At 48.3% G+C, this 26,202-nt stretch overlaps 2 protein-coding genes across 3 annotated transcripts; both read left to right on the forward strand.

Moving 5' to 3' along the window:
• Positions 1 to 322: 322 nt before the first annotated feature.
• Positions 323 to 13,503, forward strand: LOC137839557 (protein CIP2A homolog L-like; the record flags this gene model as incomplete). Its single annotated transcript, XM_068648748.1, has 20 exons — positions 323 to 491; positions 573 to 685; positions 4,215 to 4,309; positions 4,734 to 4,825; positions 4,920 to 5,047; positions 5,617 to 5,762; positions 5,829 to 5,904; positions 5,983 to 6,219; positions 7,107 to 7,272; positions 7,441 to 7,588; positions 7,662 to 7,761; positions 7,847 to 7,965; positions 11,515 to 11,692; positions 11,778 to 11,852; positions 12,023 to 12,133; positions 12,224 to 12,420; positions 12,556 to 12,669; positions 12,855 to 12,937; positions 13,015 to 13,154; positions 13,217 to 13,503. Coding segments are annotated over 20 exons (2,631 nt in total), but the record flags the coding sequence as incomplete, so codon positions are not given.
• Positions 13,504 to 13,601: 98 nt separating this feature from the next.
• chrnd (cholinergic receptor, nicotinic, delta (muscle)) lies at positions 13,602 to 20,896 on the forward strand. Of its 2 annotated transcripts, none has more exons than XM_049749109.2 (12): positions 13,602 to 13,958; positions 14,565 to 14,710; positions 14,786 to 14,830; positions 14,916 to 15,025; positions 15,193 to 15,348; positions 15,568 to 15,680; positions 15,774 to 15,974; positions 16,058 to 16,169; positions 16,255 to 16,369; positions 16,947 to 17,157; positions 17,270 to 17,388; positions 17,564 to 20,896. In XM_049749109.2, exons 1-12 carry the CDS (start codon positions 13,748 to 13,750, stop codon positions 17,744 to 17,746), a joined length of 1,722 nt encoding a protein of 573 aa, XP_049605066.1. In that variant the 5' UTR covers positions 13,602 to 13,747; the 3' UTR covers positions 17,747 to 20,896. The 2 variants fall into 2 exon arrangements, with proteins under 2 accessions (XP_049605066.1, XP_049605067.1); XM_049749110.1 differs by having other exon boundaries at positions 13,646 to 13,958; positions 14,790 to 14,830.
• Positions 20,897 to 26,202: the final 5,306 nt, after the last annotated feature.

The raw sequence follows: 26,202 nt of genomic DNA on the forward strand, positions 1-26,202 counted from the left end.
CAACAATATTAATTTGCTTTGAAAATACCTGAGTAATAAAATGGATGGATGAATGATGATCACAATTAAGAATAAAGTCTCATTTGTAATATATACTCCTTGTAGCATGTAACGGTACCCAAAAGGAGGAGTTTCTTTGCATCGAGGTTTATGCAAAGAGCTCATCGTTACTTTTTGGTAAGTGAGTGAGTGTTCCGTCTGTACGACTGGTCTTTGAATGCACCCCGCTTCAATGGCAGAACGCGGATGAATTTAAAGACATCAAATGAGAATAATCCTTTATTAAAATTAAAATTAACTGACGCAAACGTGAATTCTTCATGTTTTTATTGAAAACAACATAGTGCTGACGCCGTACGACGCCGTACGGCATCGGTTTTTCGCTTTCCAAAGAAGGCGTGCGCGCTCCCGCGGCAGGGGGAACAAAATCTCACGGGGGAACCAAATCGAGCACAACACCTGTGCCAACTTGTCCCTGCTGACGCAGCTTGGTACGGTCCACTTTTTCTTTAATCTAGTTTAGATAAAATTCTGGTGGAATAAATCCATTCCAATACGCCAACTCATTGCAGCTTGTGACGATGGCAGCAGGAAGATCTTACACTGTAACTTCAACCTCACCAGCATCCTGGCTCTGCTTGTTCATCGCCACAGCGCCACCCCCGGAGACCCTCTGGTACTGCAGGTTGGTCATTTCAGTCGATTATATTCCGATTTTACCACGGGGTATACGTACGTTGCAGACCCACCCACAATGGGTAAAAATCTGTGATACAGTCGGCCTTGTCATATCGTGGTTCATGTTTCTTGGGTTCACTGTATATTTTTAATGATTAATTTATTTTTCATCAGTTATCAGAATTGTTTTTCAGGCCAAATACTAGAATATGTCCTAAAAAAGTTATTGTCATTTGGGCTCTGCTTTGTAGTTCCATTTACTAACTTTCATGTCACTCATTGGGCCAGTATCCACCTTTTAAAGCCGCACAAATTTAAAGTCACAGGTACTAACTAACTAATTGGATGATGGAAACACACAAATTTAAAGCCACAGATACTAATTGGACGATGGAGACATGCACCAGCGTATTTTGACTTGGTCCTATACATGATCTAAATCAGGGGTGTCAAACTCTTTTTTTTCACTTCACAGCTGCTTCCGGGGGGCCATTATGACTGTCAACCCAAATAAATGTATGAGCACTTCATATCATATATAGTCAAAGCTGTCACGGTCGGGTGGAACATGGAGCAGGACGACCAAGTGCAGCTTGGACCAGGGTTTATTGAAGCAACTCAAAAGGCAAACTGACATGACTTAACAAACAATAACTTGACTGACCGGGACGTGAAACAAGAAGACAGCAGGACATGACGGCATCAAGACAGTACGACAACACCGAACGACAGCAACCAATGATCCGACAGGGAGTGAGGGGCAGACAGGACTTATATACATGACAGGTAACGAGAGGCAGGTGGGAACAATCACACTGATCATGGGCACACAGGAGGGGAGGGGCGAGCACACAGACAGAGACCAAGACAACAGACACAAAGTGGAGCAGTTGGGGACGAGACGTGACAGAACCCCCCCACAAGGGACGGCTCCCGACGTCCCAAAAAAAAACTAGGGGAACCGAACCGCACTCGGGCGGCGACTTGGGAGACAGAACCGCACTCGGGCGGCGACTTGGGGAACCGAACCGCACCGCACTTGGGCGGCGACTTGGGGAACCGAACCGCACTCGGGCGGCGACTTGGGGAACCGAACCGCACTCGGGCGGCGACTTGGGGAACAGAACCGCACTCGGGCGGCGACTTGGGGGACAGAACCGCACTCGGGCGGCGACTTGGGGGACAGAACCGCACTCGGGCGGCGACTTGGGGAACCGAACCGCACTCGGGCGGCGACTTGGGGAACAGGACTGCACTCGGGCGGCGACTTGGGGAACAGGACTGCACTCTGGCGGCGACTTGGGGGACAGAACCGCACGCGGGCGGCGACTTCGGGGACAGAACCGCACTCGGGCGGCGACTTCGGGGACCAGAACCGCGCTCGGGCGCCGACTTGGGGAACAGAACCGCGCCCGGGCGGCGACTTGGGGACAGAACCGCAATCGGCGGAAACTCGGGGAAACACAACCGCGCTCGGGCGGCGACTTGGGGACAGAACCGCAATCGGCGGAAACTCGGGGAAACACAACCGCACCCTGCGGCGACTTGGGGAACAGAACCGCACTCCACTCGGGCGGCGACTCGGGCGGCGACTTGGGGAACCGAACCGCACTCGGGCGGCGACTTGGGGAACAGAACCGCACTCTGACGGCGACTTGGGGAACAGAACCGCACCCGGGCGGCGACTTCGGGGACAGAACCGCGCTCGGGCGGCGACTTGGGGGAACCGAACCGCACACGGGCGGCGACTTGGGAGACCAAACCGCACTCGGGCGGCGACTTCGGGGACAGAACCGCACTCGGGCGGCGACTTCGGGCACAGAACCGCACTCGGGCGGTGACTTCGGGGAACAGAACCGCGCTCGGGCGGCGACTTGGGGAACAGAACCGCGCTCGGGCGGCGACTTGGGGAACCGAACCGCACCGCACTCGGGCGGCGACTTGGGGAACCGCACCGCACTCGGGCGGCGACTTGGGGAACCGAACCGCACTCGGGCGGCGACTTGGGGAACCGAACCGCACTCGGGCGGCGACTTGGGGAACCGAACCGCACTCGGGCGGCGACTTGGGGAACAGAACCGCACTCGGGCGGCGACTTCGGGAACAGAACCGCACTCGGGCGGCGACTAGGGGAACCGAACCGCACCGCACTCGGGCGGCGACTTGGGGAACCGAACCGCACTCTGGCGGCGACTTGGGGAACCGAACCGCACTCGCGCGGCGACCCGGGGAACAGAACCGCACTCTGGCGGCGACCTGGGGGACAGAACCGCACTCGGGCGGCGACTCTGGAAGTCCGTACAGCAATTGGCGGCGATTCTGGAAGTCTGTACCTCGATCGGCGGCAACTCTGACAGTCCGTACCGCGAACGGTGGCATTCGGAAGGCGGGGCTGTGCGCGGTGGCAAGAGCCATCACGCGCCGCAGCAGTGGGAGTGGAGCCAGGGACGATCGCGGGTCCGACGCAGCTGGCTTGGATGTCTGCTGACGTTCGCGGGTCCTGCGACGCTGGGGTGGAGCCCGATGGCGGCCGTGAGTCTGATGACGCCGGGAGGCACTCCAACGGCGGCCGTGGGTCCGGCGTCGCGGCACCAGAGTCCGATCGCGGCCGCAAAGCCGCTGGCGCCAGAAGCACTCCGATGACGGCCGCGGGTCCAGCGTCACCGGAACAAAGTCTGATGACGGTCGCGGAGCCGATGGCGCCGTGGGGGAATTCCGATGGCGGCCGTGAGTCCGCCGTCGCTGGAGCAAGATCCGATGGCGGCTGCAAGCCCATGGCGCTGGAACATGCTCGGATGTGGATCGGGCGTCGCAGCGGGAGCTGGTGGTGAAGGGGGGTCCAAGCGCTGGTCGTTGTAGTGGTCGGATCATTCTGTCACGGTCGGGTGGAGCATGGAGCAGGACGACCAAGTGCAGCTTGGACCAGGGTTTATTGAAGCAACTCAAAAGGCAAACTGACATGACTTAACAAACAATAACTTGACTGACCGGGACGTGAAACAAGAAGACAGCAGGACATGACGGCATCAAGACAGTACGACAACACCGAACGACAGCAACCAATGATCCGACAGGGAGTGAGGGGCAGACAGGACTTATATACATGACTGGTAACGAGAGGCAGGTGGGAACAATCACACTGATCATGGGCACACAGGAGGAGAGGGGCGAGCACACAGACAGAGACCAAGACAACAGACACATAGTGGAGCAGTTGGGGACGAGACGTGACAAAAGCTACAAAACAAACTGACAAATAACTCATTTTCAAATCAGATGAGTAAAAAGTGGTCAAATCTTTAAAAAAAAGATATTATTAAAAGTGAAGACAATTTGCAATTCTAGTGATGACACACGAATTTGATGCACAATTTGTCTTCGCGGGCCACATAAAATGATGTGGCGGGCCGTATCTGGGCCCCCCGGGCCTTGAGTTTGACGCCTGTGATCTAAATAATCAAATAAATAAATGGCTGCCGTGTCGCAGATTTCCAACTGTTGCTGGCATACTGCAATACTGCTATGTCTGTGCAAAGAGTTTACAGTTGCTCCAGAAGATAACCTACAGCACTCGCATCTTCCCGTCCTCGAACCACGTCAACGAGCTCATCGTCTTCCTCGTGTCCAACATGTAAGACGGACATACAAGTGTACAGATGCAGCTCACAAAATGTAAATACACTATGAAAGCTAATTTCATTTCAGTTGTTCAATTCAAAAGGTTTTTAAAAAACATAAAACAAAGTGTAATACTTTTCCGAAGACTAATTTCTGTATTGAAATTCAGTAGTAAAAGTAATACAGAGGCTCCTCGGTTTATGACGTTGATCTGTTCCTACGCGGCGACGTAAACCGAATTTCGGTGTAAGTCGGAGCAGCAATAAAATGGCTTTAAACTACAAGTAAAAAAAAAAAAAAAAAAAAACTTTTTTCGTCTCTGGTCTATCTGTATATTAAGTTTAAATTTTTCTTATTGAGGTGTACCATACTCCGTGTGTGCGTAGCGCATGTTTCACTGCCAAGCCCTCACACACAATTGAATTCTTTTCTGGCAGCCAGTCCCCGAGCGATGACATCATCATGCCCTGCCTCGGCCTGTTGGCCAACCTTTGTCGAGATAACCCCGCCGTGCAGACTCACATCAAGTCTCTGGTCGGTAGTGATGGTGCTTTGCCTTTTCTAGCTGTAGCGACCTCATCATGGAAAAAAGTGAAATGGAACGGAACTTTTCTTCATCCAAACACTGGACAACGTGAAGCCGTTTTATCGGACGCTGATCACCTTTCTGGCCCACAACAGTCTGACCGTGGTGGTTTTCACGTTGTCCATCCTGGCCAGCCTGACTCTTAACGAAAAAGTCGGAGAGAAGGTGGGTGGGTGCGGGAACGGTTGCCATGGTGGTAGACTTTTCAGGTCGTAGACCTTTGGTAATTCTTGGTGTGTTTGTGCCTCTCATTTTCTGTGCACGTTGTTTGTGTCCAAACTTTCTATATGTGTTTGTGTTTTCATCAATGTGTTTTGTTTGTGGGCGGCTCGGTGGCGCACTGGGTAGCACGTCCGCCTCACAGCTAGGAGGGTGCGGGTTCGATTCCACCTCCGGCCCTCCCTGTGTGGAGTTTGCATGTTCTCCCCGGGCCCGCGTGGGTTTTCTCCGGGCACTCCGGTTTCCTCCCACATTCCAAAAACATGCTTGGTAGGCCGATTGAAGACTCCAAATTGTCCCTACGTGTGAGTGCGATTGGTTGTCTGTCTCTGTGTGCCCTGCGATTGGCTGGCAACCAGTTCAGGGTGTCCCCCGCCTACTGCCCGATGACAGCTGGGATAGGCTCCAGCACGCCCGCGACCCCCGTGGGGACTAAGCGGTTCAGAAAATGGATGGATGGATGGATGGATGTTTTGTTTGTGTGTTTGCGGCACGTGTGTGTGTTTCCACCACAGCTCTTCGATGCCAAAAACATCCACCAGACCTTCCAGCTGGTCTTTAACATCATTGTCAACGGTGACGGCACACTGACCCGAAAATACTCTGTTGATCTTCTGGTTGATCTGCTGCAGAACCCCAAAATTGCAGATTATCTCACTCGGTACAAGACACACACATACACACAAAAGCACAAACCCCACTAAAGCGGTTTTGTCGTGGTCCGCAGGTACCAGCACTTGCCAGCGTGTGTGTCTCAAGTTTTAGGACTGTTGCATTTAAAAGATGCCGACTCAGCAGCCAAAGTGAGCTATGTGTATGCGCCTTCATGCGTGACAGTTCCTCGACAGTTCCTCTGGAGCTTGACTGTTGTGCGTCCGCAGGTCCTGGAGCTACTCCTCGCCATGTGCAGCGTGTCGGGTCTGCGCCCACTGCTATACCAGGTGCTGTTCAAAGCGGTGGGACCCAAACTCAGGGCAACAAGTCGCAGGCAGGCGGCGGTGACTGCGGAACACAAGGCTGAACCTGGGCTGGCGCTAGTGCAGTGGATCAGCTCGCCCGTGGGTGGCGCCGAGACCTGCTCACTGAAGGCGCTGCAGCTGCTCACGGAGCTGATGGAGGTTTGAATTCCCATATTGGCCCTAATATAAGACGATGTTTTTTGCATTGAAATAAGACTGAAAAAGTGGAAGTTGTCTTACATTCGGGGTCTAGACATTATATCAATTCACAACGCTGGATGGCGCCAGATATCTTTAAAGCGAATGCTGAACTTAACTCCCCAGGCCAAAGCGAACCCCTGTCATGAAGAAGAAAAATAAAAATAGCGGTAGCACAAAGAAGAAAAATAAAAAATAGCGGTAAGAAAGAAAAGAGAAGAAAATAAGAGCAGAGATAACAGAAAATGTGAGGACAATGACGCTGAGCACAGCGAGGCAGAGGATGTTTGTGAGGAGTAATGTTCTGACATGACAGATCTCAGCTCCTCTCAAGTTTAAACCCGTTTGCATTATTTTATTGCCATGTTTTTCCTTATTCAGATTTGTTTCAAGACTACAGTTAGTTAGACTTCACTTTGATGGTTAATGCAGTTATTGCAATTTAGTTGTTTTATCACAGTAGACTGGTTTATTTACGTTTCAAAAACCAGAAGCCATTAATTTACTAATGTGATTGCGCTTTAGTTTACATACTTACATGGTCAGATATTAAGGTGTGATAGACAGTTTTTGCATGATTTGAATGAGGGAAAATAACATGCTTTTCTCTCGAATATATTGTTATAATCATTTGTTTCAGATGTACTGTAATTATTTTCTGTATAAAAATTAAATTTGGTGTTCAAAAAGTCTTTTTTCAAACTTTAGTCCTAAAAAGGGGGCGTCGTCTTATAATCAGGGTCGTCTTATATTCGGGCCGATATGGTATGCCATCAAGTGTCATTTTACATATGTTTGAGAAAATAAAATTGTGAGATTTCATTATGCATGTAACTGTCTTTGCCCAGGAGGCATTGGGCGCTGCCAGCATGCCAGACGGCACTGAGAGTTTTGTGGGGATGCTACTTCCTGTCCTGCTGGACTTTGTCAAGGCCCTGGACCCGCCCACCAAAAGAGATGCCCACCTGAGACAACACTGCAAACGTGTCACTCATGTCAACAGCCTGCTGCTCGATATCCACGCCATTCACTCATATTGTCTGGTAGTGTTAAACCCAGCAGGGATGTCCAAAGGCACAGCATTGTTGAGTTTAGTTTCGGTTAGGCCCTAACACTGACCCTTGGGGAAGTCATCTTTGTCCATGTATTATTTGCTTTGTCCAAAAGCCTTAACCGGTCCACTCATGTGCGGTAAGGACACCACACGGGCACTGGTGTCAAACCAGGTGAGCGCACACCAGTGCCTCTTGCAGGTAGAGACGCTGCTCGCCTGTTGTCATGGCAACAGCCCCATGGCATGCCTGCCCCTGGGCGCTGACAACAATCTCAGGTCAGCCAACCATGTCCAGGTGTCTTCACTGTAAGATATACTATGATGATGATGAGTGTCTGTGTGTGTCTAGTCAGGTGTGTGCTGAGGCTCTGCTCAGCACCTTGGTGCTGATGAGCAAATTGCGGCAGCAGGTCAAGGACATGGAGACCGGCTTCTACCGTACGCTGCAGGTGACTTCCTTTCTTTTTCTCTCTCTCTCTCTCTCTCTCTCTGCTTCTGCAACATCATCACCTTCAACCCCCATCCCATGTTCAGGACCAGAGGATAGCTACGCCCCTTGCTTTGGCCCTGACCTCGCATCACAGAGCGCACGTACATACCGGCCTCGCTCTGCTCTTGGAGGCCACGCCGCTCCCGGACTTCCCGTTGCTGGTGTGAGTCTCCAGCTGTTCAAGAGGACTTCAGTTATCTAGTGATGAAAACCTGCATTGACCAGCAAGCATCCATCCATCCATCCATCCATCCATCCATCCATCCATCCATCCATCCATCCATCCATCCATCCATCCATCCATCCATCCATCCATCCATCCATCCATCCATCCATCCATCCATCTTCTTCCGCTTATCCGGGGTCGGGTCGCGGGGGCAGCAGCTTCAGGAGGGACTCCCAGACTTCCCTCTTCCCAGCCACTTCATCCAGCCCCAAGGCGTTCCCAGGCCAGCTGAGCGACATAGTCTCTCCAGCGCGTCCTGGGTCGTCCCCGGGGTCTCCTACTGGTGGGACATGCCTGGAACACCTCCCCAGGGGGCATCCGGATGAGATGCCCGAGCCACCTCATCTGGCCCCTCTCAACGTGGAGGAGTAGCGACTCTACTCCGAGTCTCTCCCGGATGACCGAGCTTCTCACCCTATCTCCAAGGGAGAGCCCGGACATCCTGCGGAGAAAACTCATTTCGCCCGCTTGTATCCGGGATCTCGTTCTTTCGGTCACGACCCATAGCTCGTGACAATAGGTGAGGGTAGGAGCGTAAATCGACCGGTAAATTGAGAGCTTTGCCTTTTGGCTCAGCTCTCTCTTTACCACAACGGACCGGTACAGAGTCCGCATTACTGCCGACGCTGCACCGATCCGCCTGTCGATCTCACACTCCATCCTCCCCTCACTCGTGAACAAGACTCCAAGATACTTAAACTCCTCCACTTGGGGCAGGATCTCATCCCCGATCCGGAGAGGGCATTCCACCCTTTTCCGATCGAGGACCATGGACTCGGATTTGGAGATGCTGACCCTCATCCCGACCGCTTGACACTCAGCTGCGAACCGCTCCAGTGAGAGCTGGAGATCACAGCCTGAAGAAGCCAACAGCACCGCGTCGTCTGCAAAAAGCAGAGACGCGATGCTGAGGTCCCCAAACCGGACCCCCTCAACGCCTCGGCTGCGCCTAGAAATTCTGTCCATAAAAGTTATGAACAGAATCGGTGACAAAGGGCAGCCTTGGCGGAGTCCAACCCTCACTGGGAACGAATCCGACTGACTGCCGGAAATGCGGACCAAACTCTGGCATCGGTGATACAGGGACCGAACCGCCCTTATCAGTCGGCTCGGCACCCCGTACTCCCGACGCACCCTCCACAGAACCTCCCGAGGGACACGATCGAACGCCTTCTCCAAGTCCGCGAAACACATGTGGACTGGTTGGGCGAACTCCCATGCACCTTCGAGGATCCTGCTGAGGGTGTAGAGCTGGTCCACTGTTCCACGGCCAGGACGAAAGCCACACTGCTCCTCCTGAATCCGAGGTTCGACCTCCCGACAGACCCTCCTCTCCAGCACCCCTGAATAGAGCTTACCAGGGAGGCTGAGGAGTGTGATTCCCCTGTAATTGGAACACACCCTTCGGTCCCCCTTCTTAAAGGGGGAAACACCACCCCAGTCTGCCAATCCAGAGGTACTGTCCCCGATGTCCACGCAATGTTGTAGAGGCGTGTAAGCCATGACAGCCCCACAACATCCAGAGCCCTTAAGAACTCCAAGCGGATCTCATCCACCCCCAGGGCCTTGCCACCGAGGAGTTTTTTAACTACCTCAGTGACTTCAACCCCAGAGATTGGAGAGCCCGCCTCAGAGTCCCCAGGCCCTGCTTCCACAATGGAAGGCGTGTAGGTGGAATTCAGGAGGCCTTCGAAGTATTCTCCCCACCGACTCACGACGTCCTGGGACGAGGTCAGCAGCACGCCATCCCCACTGTAAACAGTGTTGATGTTGCACTGCTTCCCCCTCCTGAGACGCCGGATGGTGGACCAGAATTTCCTTGAAGCTGTCCGGAAGTCATTCTCCATGGCCTCGCCAAACTCTTCCCACGCCCGGGTTTTTGCCTCAGCCACCGCCGAAGCCGCGTTCCGCTTAGCCATCCGGTACCTGTCAGCTGCCTCCAGGGTCCCGCAGGCCAGAACGGCCCGATAGGACTCCTTCTTCAACTTGACGGCATCCCTTACCGCCGGTGTCCACCAGCGGGTTCGGGGATTGCCGCCACGACAGGCACCAACGACCTTACGGCCACAGCTCCGGTCGGCCGCCTCAACAATGGAGGCGCGCGCGGAACATGGTCCACTCGGACTCAATTTCCCCCACGTGGGAAAAGCTCTGCCGGAGGTGGGAGTTGAAGCTCTTCCTGACAGGGGATTCCGCCAGACGTTCCCAGTAGACCCTCACAGAGCGTTTGGGTCTGCTAGGTCGGACCGGCATCTTCCCCCACCATCGGAGCCAACCCACCACCAGGTGGTGATCAGTTGACAGCTCCGCCCCTCTCTTCACCCGAGTGTCCAAAACATGCGGCCGCAAATCTGATGACACGACTACAAAGTCGATCATCGAACTGCGGCCTAGGGTGTCCCGGTGCCAAGTGCACGCATGGACACCCTTATGTTTGAACATGGTGTTCATCATTGAAAATCCGTGTCGAGCACAGAAGTCCAATAATAGAACACCGCTCGGGTTCAGATCGGGGTGGGCCGTTCCTCCCAATCACGCCCTTCCAGGTCTCACTGTCATTGCCCACGTGAGCATTGAAGTCACCCAGCATTTCCTCCAGGGACTCCAAGAAGGGTGGGTACTCTGAGCTGCCGTTTGGTGCATAGACACAAACAACCGTCAGGACCCGTCCCCCCACCCGAAGGCGGAGGGAGGCTACCCTCTCGTTCACCGGGGTGAACCCCAATGTGCAGGCGCCCAGCCGGGGGGCAATAAGTATACCCACACCTGCTCAACGCCTCTCACTGTGGGCAACTCCAGAGTGGAAGAGAGTCCAGCCCCTCTCGAGAGAGCTTGTACCGGAACCTAAACTGAGGCTAGTCTGACTATATCTAGTCGGAACTTTTCTGCCTCGCACACCAGCTCGGGCTCCTTTCCAGCCAGAGAGGTGACATTCCATGTCCCATGAGCCAGCTTCTGCAGCCGGAGATCAGACCGCCAAGGTCCCTGCCTTTGGCCGCCGCCCAGCTCACACTGCACCTGACCCCTTTTGCCCCTCCCACAGGTGGTGAGCCCATGGGAAGGGGGACCCACGTTTCCTTTTCGGGCTGTGCCCGGCTGGGCCCCATGGGCGAAGGCCCGGCCACCAGACGCTCGCCTTCGAGCCCCGCCTCCAGGCCTGGCTCCAGAGGGGGGCCCCGGTGACCCGCGTCCGGGCGAGGGAAAACGAAGTCCATTTATTTTAGTCATCATAAGGGGCTTCTGAGAGCCGTGCTTTGTCTGGCCCCTCACCTAGGACCCGTTTGCCATGGGTGACCCTACCAGGGGCATGAAGCCCCCGACAACATGGCTCCTAGGATCATAGGGCCATGCAAACCCCTCCACCACGATAAGGTGACGACTCACAGAGGGGCAGCAAAGCTTAATCCAACAATTTTACTTTGACCACAAGTTTCCTTAGAACTTTTTACGATAGTGGAAAAAATTCGACATGACTTTTGTCTTCAGCCTCGGGGACAGCATGGCCGCCAATAATGCTTACCGGCAAAGGGAGGCCGAACTGACCGTCAAGCGTATTCCTGTTCAGGACGTCCCGCCTCCTCGGACAAACAGCAGCAGTCTGGACATGTCCGGGGCATCCAACAACATCCACAGCTTGGTGGAGAAGCTCCGTGGCGGTTTGGAGGTCTTTAATGCATTTCCTGTAGGCTTCCTGTTGGTTTTTGATAGCATTGCGGTGAAGCTGAATAGTGCCCCCTTCTGGTTTGTAGCTGCAGGAGCCGACGAAAGACGCCCATGTGTCTGACATCATCGACATCTATGAGCGGAAGCTCGCCGCCCTCGCTGTAAGTAATGAAAGACTCCCGACGTTGGTGTGAATTTTGTTACCATGACAACTAGGATGGGACTGTGTGTTTAGTCTCGAGTCCAAAAGAAGCACATGCAGGATTGCAATGATTGACTTGGATGCTTGATTTGGCATTTGATGTTCATTAAGTCCTAATCTGGCCTTCAGTCTGAGGAGAGTCGCCTTAAGGACCTGCTGGAAGCAAAAGCCGTGGCGCTGTCTCAGTCCGACCGCCTCATTAATCAGTACCACTTCCAGCTGGCTCAGGCCGAGGCCGAGGTGAGCACTTTTGTCTTGTGGCGCCTCCACCTGGAGAAAGAAGCCATTGTAAATGGCGATGAAGTCTAATTTAGCATCTGTGATGTAAAGGCTCGGAAGTTGGCCAGCCTGCTGAAGGAAGCGGAGCGGCGGCGTGAGGCCCTTCAGAGCGAACTGGCCGTGCAGCTGGAGGAGGCACGACGCTCCAAGGCCGACACGGAGGAGCTGCTGCAGCACAACGTCAGACTGCAGCTGGACTCGGAGGAGCACCAGGCCCTCAAAGCCGCCTACAACTCCTTGCTCCAAAGGTCATTCCCATATAATGGACTATATAAAAGTTCTTCGAATGTCGGACTGAATACGTAATTCACTTATTTTGAATAACCTTTACCTTCGTCACTGCCTTGGTAGAGGTAACGACTGAATGATGCGCTTGTTGTCAGGTTCAATGAGAGTGGGTATCAGTTGAAGGAGCTTCAGGCGGCTCACGCCAACCTCAACAAACGCAACGACACGCTCCAGAAGAGCCACCAAGCTCTGCAGCTGCAGCATGACAAGTAGGAGACCTGTCCAAATTTTCGCATGGCAATATGACACATTTTCAACAGTCTCTTGTGTTAGCATTTTGGTTCATACTGTTTGCTAGCAATTCAGTTGACTTTATAGAAGGGATTCCGATGCTGGCATTTGTGTCTGAGTGGTAGCCTGCCTAATACTCTCTGGGCTCGCACATTCTCGTCAGGGTTGTGTTGCTGTTGAAGGAGAAGGAGGAGGAGATCAAGTCGCTGCATTCAGACATGCAGTTGAAGGACAAAGATATAGCAGGTCAGAGATGCGGTTACGCTAGCACATTTGCCGTAGCATCAGAATTCCGCCTCCTTGAAGTCGTGTTTTGGCGGCAGAGTTGCAAGAAGAGTTGCGGACGGCGGCAGACAAAGAACGAGGGAAAGAGCAAGAGAGGCTGGAGCTGGAAGACACACTCGACACTTTGAAGAAAGAGCTGACCAAGACGGAGCAGGCCAGGAGGGACGCGTGCATCAAGGTAAGTGTGACGTCTGCCTTCCCGCCAAGCTTCCCGGTCCCATGCTGGTGCCCCGTGCGCAGGCGTCGTCTCTGGAGCTACAGAAGAGTCAGCTGGAGGTCAAGCTCAAACAGTGCGAAGACGAGCTCAACAAGCATTCGGCCATGATTGCCATGATCCACAGCCTGAGCAGCGGCAAGAAGAACGACGTCAACCTCTCACTGTGACACTCGCCAACAACCGTGAACAAAAACCTAAATTCAGCAATGATAACCACAACCAAAAGTGCAACAAAAGCTGAATAAAATATGTTTCTGGTTTTTAAATAACTTTGTTTTAATTATATAGCAAATAAATATGTCCATCATGACTGCTGTATTTGTTGTGGGAAATCATTCCAGGTATGTATGAGTTTATCAATACTTGCTTATTGAGTTGCCAAAAGGAATGCATCATTCTTATCATGAGTATTTGAGTTAAGCTTAGCTCAGAATTTTACCGGTCAGCTTTTGAGTTGGCATTTTGGGCATAACTGCAAAACCTTTTGACCACGCTTACTCGTCCTTCAAATAAGTTTTCAAATGAGTTCGAAGTGTGACTTTTAGTGAGTATTGATGCAACTGTTGTGTTTTCCGGGACAGAGTGACCAAGTGCTGGCTGCTGCTTTCTATTTTCTGCCGCGTCTGTTTCTGCAGCTGCTGATTGTCAATCAAAGGCACTTTGGCAGAAGGTCAGAAAGAAGAGAGACGGACAAGGTCTTTCCGACAAAACTCCAACTCAACATGAAGCTCGTTGCTGTGTTCCTGCTTTCGTTGCTCTGGCCTGGTTAGTTTTCTTTTGTCTTCTTTTAGAATGCTCTATCATCGTCAAACTCAGTAGGGACTTCCTGGTTACGCTGTAGCAGCTAGTATGTGTGTTAAGTTTTTTGGTTTTGTTTTTTAGTCCTCTGTAAGTATCGCATTGATGCAAATAATGGTCAAATTATGTCTCATTGAGTGAAGTCTGCATTTTGAATCCTGGGCTATCAAACTGATGAATCCAGATTTTATTCAAATTAAGTCACAGTGTAAAGACGAGTTCAATGTTCAGATGTGGCACTTTAAGACAGTTCAACAAATTTATGTTGAGGTGTTTGTTGTTTATTTGGCAAATATCTGCAGCTTGGTGGAGGTTTGTGTGTCGGGCATTTGAGGTTAGCGAGTAGGAAGCAGCTGTCGCGTGGAATTGGATCGCTTGAATGTGCTGGAGGCTCTTTGTGTACACCAGTGCTTCTCAAACTGGGAGTCCACAAAAAAAAAAAATTGAAATGCATGCTCCGTACTTAGGGATTTGGGTGCCATTGAGATGTCTAAGTTGTGTTACTCAAATTTGTGATTTTTCTACGCGTCACTATATATTGACGCTAACCTTAACGTGCGTGTGCGTGCCTAGCGTGCTGGTGCCGGAATGAGGAAGAGCGCCTGATCAACTACCTGTTAAAGGAGCGCAACTACAACAAGGAACTGCGTCCTGTGGAGAGACAACATGACGTGGTTGATGTCTACCTCGCACTCACGCTCTCAAACCTCATCTCTTTGGTAGGAAAAAGCAATTTGATGTCAAGTTGGAATTTTTTTTTTTTTTTTTTTACTGTGTGTCGGCTCTCCTGCTAGAAAGAAGTGGACGAGACCCTGCTCACCAACGTCTGGATCGGCCACGTGAGTTCTTCTAGTAGAAGCACAGTTGCGCTGCTGCCCCGCGCACTCGCAAAACTTGCCGTCTTTTTGTGCGCGTTCACACCAGTCGTGGAAGGACTACCGGCTGTCGTGGAACACCAGCGAGTTTGACGGCATCAGTATGCTGCGCCTGCCGACCAACTTGGTGTGGCTGCCTGAGATCGTGCTGGAAAACAAGTGAGCATAAGCACTCATTTGATTGATCGTTCCAGCCTCCGCTACCCACAAAGTAGGAGATGAGTTTGGAATCATTCACACACTCCCGACATTTAGATGCACTATAGGAAAAAATACCTCTCTACAGTAGTTCTTAAGGAGTCTGTCCCCTTTTCCTCCTCACCTAGTAACGACGCCCAGTTTCAGGTGGCCTACTATTGCAACGTGCTGGTTACCAACGAAGGGGAGTGCAGCTGGTTACCACCCGCCATCTTCCGCTCATCCTGCTCTATCAACGTCAACTATTTCCCCTTCGACTGGCAGAATTGCACCCTCAAGTTCACGTGAGATTCCTCATTGATTTTTTTTGTTAACAGTAAACCCAGGTTCATCCCTTGTGTGCAAACTGACCACCCCTACAATAAGTGAAAATATGTAGATATTTAAAAATATTGCACCATCTAGTGGCTGACAGTGGAATTACACTCACAATACTGCAAGAACAACTAAGTTGATGGACGGTCTTTGTTGAGCTGCTGTGTGCATCTCCCACATCTTTGCAGCTCTCTGACGTACAATGCCAAAGAGATCAGAATGCTCCTGAGCACCGACGGCGACGATCAAAACAACACGTGGACGGTCGAGTGGATCATCATTGACCCGGCCAGCTGGACGGGTGAGCGCCTCGCACTCTGCGCGTGGTGGATCTGATTTTCTGTCGACGTGACGGATGGGCGCCTCGGGTCTCTCTCTTCTGATTGGCCGTCAGAGAACGGCGAGTGGGAGGTGATCCATCGCCCGGCCAAGAGGAACACATACAAACACATTCCCATGGAGAGCAACAAGCACCAAGACATCACCTTCTACCTCATCATCAAACGCAAGCCGCTCTTCTACATCGTCAACATCATCATCCCCTGCGTGCTCATCTCCTTTCTGGCCTCGCTCGTCTATTACCTGCCCGCAGACAGTCAGTCTGCAATTCCGCGCTCTTCACTGACATGTTTTTGGCCCCTTAAAATGTTGAATTGTTTGCATGTGCATGCACGCTAGGTGGCGAGAAGATGACTTTGTCCATCTCCGTGCTACTTGCTCAGTCTGTCTTCCTGCTGCTGATCTCTCAAAGGCTTCCGGAGACTTCCATCTCTGTTCCGCTTATTGTCAAGTGAGACACACAATCATTGCATATGTGGGGGTTTTTTTTGTTCAGTTTTTTTTTTTTTAATGTATTTAATTGTTGATGTCTCAAGGTACCTGATGTTCATCATGGTACTGGTGACAGTGGTGGTCTTGAACTGCGTGGTGGTCCTCAACCTGCACTTCAGGAGCCCAAGCACGCACATCATGTCCGAGTGGACTAAGAGGGTGACGCACACACGCACATACACGCGCACACACACTTGTGTTTGCATGACAGTCTAATGCACAGGTGTCAAGGCCCGGGGGCCAGATACGGCCCGCCACATCATTTTAGGTGGCCCGCCAAGACAAATTGTGCATCAAATTTGCGTGTCATTACTAGAATTGCAAATTGTCTTCACTTTTAATATCTTTTTTTTAAAATATTTGACCACTTTTTACTCGTTTGATTTGAAAGAGTTGTTTGTTTTGTAGCTTTTATTGTATATAATATGAGATGCTCATACATTTATTTGCGTTGACAGTCATATTGGCCCTCCGAAAGAAGCTATGACTACAATGCGGCCTGCGAAAACAATGAGTTTAACACCCCTGGTCTAATACAGTAGTGTCCCCCTAGAGGCCAAGGCTGGAATCCCACTCAGCGCAGTACAGTGAAATCATTTGTGCTTTGTATTCTGTTTAATTAGGTTATCCCTTTTTTTCTCTTTAAATCACAAAATGAAGTGCCACTTTCCCTTCCTAAAAATACAAACCCACAGCTGCAACGTCTATTGTAGTCCAATCAACGCATTTGTCACAGTTGTTCCTGGAACGTCTTCCCCGTCTCCTGCTCATGTCCCGGCCAGCCGAGTCGGAGCCGAACTGGGACGGCGGCATGCAGCGGCGCTCCAGCTCAGCGGGCTACATCGCGTCGGCAGAGGAGTACTACAGCGTAAAATCCCGCAGTGACTTAATGTTTGAGAAGCAGTCGGTGAGACACGGACTCATGACTCGGCCCACCCATGCCACAGGTATGCTAACGTATATGTTGGCCAATCACAAAAACAAGCCAGCAAATGCCAACTTAGTTGACTTTTTTTTTTAACCTAGTCCTAATTTCTATAATTCATTTTTATCCCTCAGTGAAAAAGGTACAGGAGGATGGTGGAGCCACCGAGCAGCTGTATGGGGAAATCAAGCCGGCGGTGGACGGCGCAAATTACATCATCAAACACATGCGCAATAAGAATGACTACAATGAGGTGAGTGTGTCATCGTCATGTGTGGAAACACCATTTATCAAACTTTGCCTTCTCAGGCTGACACAGGTTCCCATTTAAATGAATGCCAAACAAAAACCACTCCGCGTCCAGAACAAAATTTCTATTTTGTGGTTGTAGATGAACAAAGGCATTTGATGTGTTGTCGTTATTTCAGGAGAAGGACAACTGGAGCGGCATCGCTCGCACTGTGGACCGGCTCTGTCTGTTCCTCATTACCCCGGTCATGACCTTGGGCACCATCATCATCTTCCTTATGGGCCTCTACAACCACCCACCACCGCTGCCCTTCGATGGGGACACTCACAACTACAGGGAGGACAACGTGCGGCTGCTGTGAAGTGTGCGTGCACACACACGTACACACACACACACACATACACACACACATATCCATCCATCCATCCATTTTCTGAACCGCTTAGTCCCCACGGGGGTCGCGGGCGTGCTGGAGCCTATCCCAGCCGTCATCGGGCAGTAGGCGGGGGACACCCTGAACTGGTTGCCAGCCAATCGCAGGGCACACAGAGACAGACACCCAATCTCACTCACACCACACCTAGGGACAATTTAGAGTCTTCAATCGGCCTACCAAGCATGTTTTTTGGAATGTGGGAGGAAACCGGAGTGCCCGGAGAAAACCCACGCGGGCCCGGGGAGAACATGCAAACTCCACACAGGGAGGGCCGGAGGTGGAATCGAACCCGCACCCTCCTAACTGTGAGGCGGACGTGCTACCCAGTGCGCCACCGAGCCGCCCCCACACACACATATTCAACAAATATTCAGCTTTCTTTGACTTGTGTGGGGTTTTCCCCTTTTGTTTGAGGTGAAAAAAATAAATAAAAGATATTTAAAAGAAATAATTTAAAAAATATTTTTTCTCACTGATCTAAAATGCTAAAGCTGGTCAATATTTCCAAGGACATGACTTTAGTCTCGCTGCCTCTCACAAATCAGTCTTGGTAGTATGGCAGCACTTTGTTATCCATGAATGTAAACATAAGAACTTAGACAATAGCAAAGTGAACATACAAAGGAGATTAAGGACAAATGGCACTTTGAACGCATTTAGAAATGATCTGATCGCTCAAGACTAGAGGAATGTTTATGAAAAAGAGGATGTTGATGCAGCCTATAATTTATTTCTAAATATTTTTTTTTACTCTATATCATAAAAACTGTCCAATTCAGCGACCAAAGAAAACTTCAAAACAACCAGATAAACCGTGGTTCACTAGGGGTCTGTTGAATGCCTGCAAAAAAAAAGAATGAATTATATAAAGACTTTATTAAACATAGAACTGAGGAGAAAGAAACTAAATATAAAAGATATAAAAATAAACTAACTAACTATTCTTAGAAAATGTAAGAAAGATTATTATAGTAAACTGTTGGAAATAATATTAAACTCAATTATATTAAGAAAAAAAACCTGCCAGATTCGCAAATGAATTCTTTGAAAATGGTAAGATAATTAATAATAGTGATGAAGTGGTGGCAGGATTCAACAAATTCTTTGTGAATGTAGGGCCTAAACTGGCAGATGAGATAATCCCTCCACAAAGGGGAGGTGTATCAAATTTTTTGGGGTAACGAAACCCGGCTACCATCTTTCTGAGAAATACAGATAAAACTGAAATAATTGATATAGTTAAACAATTTAAGAACAAAACATCAAGGGACTGTGAAGATATGGATCTATACCTAATTAAATATGTAATAGTAGCTATAGCAGATCCCATAACACATATCTGCAACCTCTCGCTGAAACTGGGCTCCTTTCCCACAAAAATGGAAATAGCCAAAGTCGTTCCCATCTATAAGGCCGGTGAGAAGAATCTTTATACCAACTACAGGCCAGTCTCATTGCTTCCCCAATTTTCCAAAATCTTGGAGAAGGTATTTGCTGTTAGATTGGACAGTTTTATTGATAAGTGTGAGATATTAACTGATAGTCAATATGGTTTTAGGCCAAAGCGATCTGCATCTTTAGCTTTAATTGACCTTGTGGAAGAACTGTCAACAAGCATTGACGACAAGAAGTTTGCCGTAGGAGTTTTTATTGACCTTAAAAAGGCCTTTGATACAATTAATCATGATATTCTGCTTCAAAAATTGGAAAGGTATGGGATTAGGGGAATAGGGTTCAGTTGGATAAAAAGCTACTTAGAACATAGGCAACAGTTTGTGCAGATGGGAGAGAAAAAGTCAATGCTTTTAAATATAACCTGCGGTGTTCCACAAGGATCAATATTGGGACCAAAACTATTCATATTATATATTAACGATATAATTAACACCTCTAAGATTTTAAAATTTATCATATTTGCTGATGACACAAATATTTTTTGTGAAGGAGAGAACCTACAACAATTGATGAAGACTGTTTCTGATGAACTTGCCAAGCTAAAACTGTGGTTTGACTCAAATAAATTATCTCTTAACATAAAGAAAACCAATTTTATGATCTTTGGGAAACGAAAAATCCCAGAAGACATAACTATTGAAGTATTGTGTGATAACACCAGATTAGATAGAGTTTATGAAAACTCCTTTCTGGGAGTAATAATTGACCACAGTCTCAGCTGGAAACCGCAAGTCAAACACATCTGTTCAAAATTGGCAAAGACCGTGGGTATACTTTGTAAAGTCAGACGCTTACTGAACCAGAAAACAATGTACACTTTATACTGCTCGCAGCTTCTTCCTTACATGTCCTATGGTGTTGAGGTATAGGGCAATACCTACAAAACCATCCTAAAGACGGTATGCACAATGCAGAAAAAGGCAATTAGAATTATCAACAATGCTGGCGATTGTGAACATACAAATAATTTATTTATTAAATTACGAACATTAAAATTTATGGATTTGGTAGATTTCAAGACCGCACAAATTATGTATAAAGCTAAAAAAAATTACTCCCTGACAATATACAAAAATGGTTTATAGAAAGAGAAAGTGTTTACAGTCTAAGAAGGGGAGGGAATCTTTTACAACCTAAGGTGCGCACCACCCTCAAAAGCATGTGCATATCTGCCAATGGGGTAAAGCTATGGAATAAGTTACCTGTAACGATCAAAGAAAGTAAACACATTGCCCAATTCAAAGAACACTTTAAAAATTTTACACTACAATATTATAGTAATTGAAATCTTCTGCCTGTCTGTTTTCAGCTATATAGTCCATATCTTATTTAATTTTCTTTCCAGAATATTCTTGTATAAACTGCGTTTCATTTCTAAAATTATCTTCCTCCGATAAATCAGATTTCTGTACTTCGAAAAAAACTAATTAGCAACCATGTTGAGAATTATGCTGTATAAAACGGGTAGGAAAAAACAAGCAATACCTTCTTCCTTCTCCTTTTTTGAACATGTTGATTTATGTGCCTTATTGGCATAGCATGATATTGTGTGAAAATGTGAGGAAATGATTTTGTGTTTGGTCAATCTTGTGTTCAAAAATAAATTTCACTTCACTTTGATTTTCGGGGCGTGTGGCCAACTTGCGATTGGCATTTAAGATAAAAAAACAAAAAGTCAATTTTTATCTTATTTTTTACTGTGTATTAGTGTCTTTTATAGGAAGTCATATTTTTATGTAGCCTAATCTCCATTTTTTTACATGAATGCTAAAATAGGATGTTCTTCCCTCATCATATTGTTTAAATATTATCTCCCATTTGCAAAATTAGCAACTTTTTAATTCATGTAGCGTTGTTGTTGGATATGGAACGTAGTCCTTGGAAAATTGTAGCCCTTCCGCTCATAAACTTAGCATACCTCTGTCTTAGGACACTAGAAGTCAAGGTTTAGCCTTTCAATGACTCTTTTGTCCGTGTTATTCTCTTTCTTGGCTTGGCTCTTGGAGTCGTCGTCTTCTGGTGTCTTCTGCGATTTGCGCAACATCCTCACTAAACAAAAGACCACAGCACAGTCAGGATCCAATTAGCTGTCCCTCCCACATCATCGTGAGCTTAGCTTGGCTCACTCACTTTTCCGGATCAAGAATCCAATTGAGACAAACACGATCAGTAAGACACCGATCAAGATTATACCAATCAGCGCTGGAAGGTTTGAGTCCAGCTCTAGGGGGTAGAACCGTGTTGGTATTGTTATTTGAACTGTCACTAATATTCCATATGACAGAAACCCTGCAATGGGTCATAGGCGATGTAATCACCTGGTATGACAATGACATCCGTCTGCGTGACGTAGGTGACTTGGGACGTCCGAACCTCACAGATGTAAGTGCCCTGGTGGTCAGGAACTACATTGGGTAGCTTGAGGTGCCGCCAAGCAGAGCGTCCATCCATCACGTGGATCTTCCAGTCCTCCGAGAGCGTCAGGTGGCGCTGCGTGCCACTCACCTTCATCGATAGGATGTGCTCCGAATGACGAAACCTCCAGATCAGGTCGAAGGTTTGGACCTGTGTGGGAAAACTACACGGAATCTTCACCTCATAGCCAGACCGTGTTTGGATCGCATCTGCAAAGGACATTTGAATGAGATTCTCCAAAAACTTCAAATGAGTTGGTCTGGATAAGGTCGTCTGTACCCTCTGTCCTGAACCGAGCTTTTTTGCTGTTCCTCTCGCCGGTGACCTCACATGTGAACTCCACGTGGAGGCTTTCGGCCACCTTCAGTTGCATGCAGCTCTCCACGTTATAGAGACTCGACTGCGTCTGCCCACCTTTGTTTTCTTCTCAAAAGGCCAGTCGTCCATGGGGGGGTCTGTGGACCAGTCCAGCGTGGGGGGCGGGTAGACGCCGTCAACTCGGCAGAACACAGCCTTGTCTCTCAACTCCATGCGGACATCCTGGATTGGAGCTGACACCCAGACGACAAATATGTCAACGCAACAGGTGCTTGAAGAGATGGACGGGATCAGTCAGGAACTTATCAGGACAAATTTGAATGAGGACATTTGGACAAGGTTTAGAGAAGGATTGAAGAAGAGGATTTGAGGAGTGGTTTCGGATGGTAGGTCTCATCTTGAGTAGGTTAAATTCAATCATTGGGAACTTTGAATGAGAGGGGTTTGAGAGTTTGGAAGATTCTTATGTAAGAACCTTTGCATTAAGAGGACCCAAGTCAAAGAGAATGGATTTATAAGGGCCACTGGACTTTCATGCATTCATTGTTTTCATGTCTTAACAAAGAAAAGTCATCGTAGTAGGCATCAAGTGGAACGTAATTCCGTCAGCTGTAAACAGAGCAATGGAAGAAAATGTTAGTCTCTTCCAAGGTTGAAAGCAGGGGCAGCAAGTACAAAGAGAAAAAGCAGTAGCCCCAAAATTGAACCCTGCAGCACCCCATAATACAACAAAATCTATCAGGACTCAGAACTAGCAAGACTTGAATGCAGTTTTTGTTCGCTAACATCTGCAATGTAAACACGAGTATTTGTAGGCTCACCTTCCACATGGAGGTTGATGTAGAACTCTTGACTGTCTTGAAGGGTTCCCACATAGCACTTGTAAATCCCTTCATCTTCGACCAACACGTCCTTGAGCAGCAGCGATGCATTCCCCACTGATATGTTTTCCTTAAACAACGACGTTCTTTCCCTGAAATGCATTCCTTGGTTTGCCATCTGATCAGTGTCATAGTAGAAAGAATGAACCTGAACCGCAATGCCCCCGGGGGGGTTGTGGCTCCAGTGGATGACCACGTCATCTCCAACATTGAAGCTAACCCCTAAAATGCAGCTCGCATTCCAACGACACGAAACATCACTGACGTCTGCAAAACATCGCCGCAGAGAAGTTTGATTGAAGCCATTTGAATTCAATTGACAGTAAATACGTTTTTGGAGACAACAGTTATGAAGGTCCTGCTTACCTGCCCAGATCAGCTGCCATAAGAGGTGCTGGATCACCAAACCCACCACAAACCTCGTCTTCATCGTGACTGTGACTTGCTCATTGGCAAAGCTGACTTGCAATGAATGCATGTCGACTGACAGCATTCCTATTTGTTTTTGGTTTTGCTTTTGACATGTACACACACACACCCACACAATTATTTTCTTTTACTTATTTCCTTCTTGTCAACTTTAATCTGATCATATACATTTAAATCTACAAATTCCAATGGAAGTATTTATGTATGGGTTATGTAGTCCTTTTCCAAAGCTAAATTATTTTTTTTTAAAATACCAGCAACAAATTGAATGAGATAGTCATTATGAAAACATTATTTTTTTATTTTCAACCAAATATGTTCAAATGTGCTAACAAAGCGTAGCTTTAGCAGCTTTGGCAGCTTTAGCAGTGAAGGAATGGGGTCGAAATACAAAAAGTCCTGCCTGGCTACAAAAACAGATATGCTCAAACCTCATTGAATAAAATACATAAGCAGACAAGTATATTCACATATTAAATCAATAAAAGAAAAATTTTAAGCATATAATTATACCTGCACATCAAATCAATAAAGAAGACATAACTAGACATTTTTTGATAGGGGGTAATGACAAAGGTTTTTATAACTTTATGATCTGATATGTATTTCTGAGGACTTTGGAATAACAAATGTTTTTTGATATATTGCCTGAATAGCTTAATGACCCTTAAGGAACTGTTTAATGCATGCCTGATGATTTTCTAAATCACAGACACTGCCAAAGCTATCTAAAAATGTTCAGTACTTGATTATATCTTATGTTTTGACTAATGCTAGACGCCAGTTTTCGATTACTGCTGAATGTTCTGGACAGAGGGAAATATTTTGCCGAACAAAGAAAAGATATGGTTGGAAGCATGATTAAACTAAGAATATGATGAAGTAAGCAAGTACATGGAGTATCAAAAGAACAAACAAACAAAAACATGGTAAGTGGTGAGTACAAACTTTGCATAGTCAGGGAACATTAATAAATTGATGTCACAGCCAAAAGCTCACATAATTCCGTACAAAATAACAAAATTGAAAGAATGATGAATGGGCGGTGTGCGACAGTGGGTGAAATGGATGCATGTGCAAGAATGGTTTACAGGAAGGACACTTGGAGCTAAAACCGGTAGAGGTGCCAGAGGGAGACAGCCAAGAACCCGGCCAAAGATGATCGTCAAGGCTGAAAAACGGAAAGGAAAACAACAGCCCCCACACACATTGAATCGCCCATAATCAGCACCCAACCCCACGGAACCAGCTCTCACCGAACCAGCACCCACTCCCATGGAATCAAACTCTCCTGCGAACGTGCCCCACCCCAAAGACTGTCATGTTCCTGCGTCACCTGACTTACAGCCAAGCCCCAATCAAGAAATTGCCAGCACCTGCTACAGCTCATTAGGTCCCCTACTTAACCTCCGTGTATTCTGCCAGTGGTTGTCAGTTCGTCTACTTACCCTTCCCGTGACACCGCTGCCTTTTTGTCCCCTGAACGATCGCTGTTGCCAACTGCTTGTGTAAACTGACCGACCACGCCGTGATCGCCGCCTGCCCCGACTACTTGCTCGTCTTTTGACCATGCTCCTGATCGCCGTCTGTCTCGACAACCTGCCTGACTACGACTACGCACTGTACTCTGCTGCTCAGCCACGCCAGACCACAAGTCCAGCATTCCACTTCCCCTTTCCCCCTATTTCAATAAAGGATCGTGTTGCGCTTGGTCGCCCTGTCTCTGTTCCGTGACTAAGACTCATAACCCATCAAACTCAGCCCTCACCGGCATGTGCAACTGAATATAAGCTGAGCAAAGAACCTTGAACAGTTGCCTTTTCTGAATGGAGACTTTCTGCTCTTAAGCATGGTCGCACGAAAGGCCCAGCGCTGTATTGTACTTTCCTGAAAACAGAGCTTTCTTAACAAGAATTGTGAAATAACTCAACCAACCTGTGCAAGTCTAAATTTTGTTTCGGTGTCTTAGCCTTTTCCTAAAACCGAAGAAATAAAACGAGCACGCGGTGAGTAAATTGGATAACAGGTGATTGGCTATGGCTTTTGCCGTGAGGCGTGGATAGCGCTCTTCCCAAATTGTGGACCAAAAATCCAACAGTAGCTTTAGCAGCTTTAGCAGCTGTACCAGCGGAATCGAGTTATTGAGTCATCACCTACCCCCCTGAAAAAATATATTTTAAAATGTGCACATGTTCAAAAATCAGATCCGGATACATTTGTTCTTGCTGAGTTGCTTTCATCTTCCTCCATTGGTTACACCTTTTGATAGAGTTTGCCAACTGGAGAAGAGACAACAACTCCGTCATAATCTGCTTTGGCTCATTTCGTCTTATTTTACCTTTAAAGCCGAGAAATCCAAGGATGCCGAAGGACACCAACACCAGAAATCCCAATAGTCCGAGGGTGACGTAAACCGCCAGCAGAGGATTTGAATCTGATGAAGGGATTTGCGGATGTTGATCACTCACAATTCTCAAACCTTTTACAGGGTGGTGCAATTACCTGGTATGACGATGACATCCGTCTGCGTGATGTAAGTGACTTGAGATGTTCGCACCTCGCAGGTGTAGGTGCCCTGATGGTCGAGTATGGGCTCCGGGTAGATGCCATCAGCCCTGCAGAACACGGCCTCGTCGTTCAACTCCATGCGGATATCCTGGACTGGTGCTGACACCCAAACAACAACACCAACAGCGTGTCAGCACAACAGCAACTTACAGAGACAATGAAACCATGATTTGATTTCAAGGACGTCAGGATAAAAAGATTTGAGCAGACTGTTTTTGAGAAGACCCTTGAGTGACCTCCCCAAACACGACGCACCTTTGACATCCAGGACAACGATGCCCGACTCCTACGAGGCGACTCGCTTCATGGTGATGC

The sequence above is a fragment of the Syngnathus scovelli genome, chromosome 18 (assembly GCF_024217435.2).
Source record: "Syngnathus scovelli strain Florida chromosome 18, RoL_Ssco_1.2, whole genome shotgun sequence".
Classification (NCBI taxonomy): Eukaryota; Metazoa; Chordata; class Actinopteri; order Syngnathiformes; family Syngnathidae; genus Syngnathus; species Syngnathus scovelli.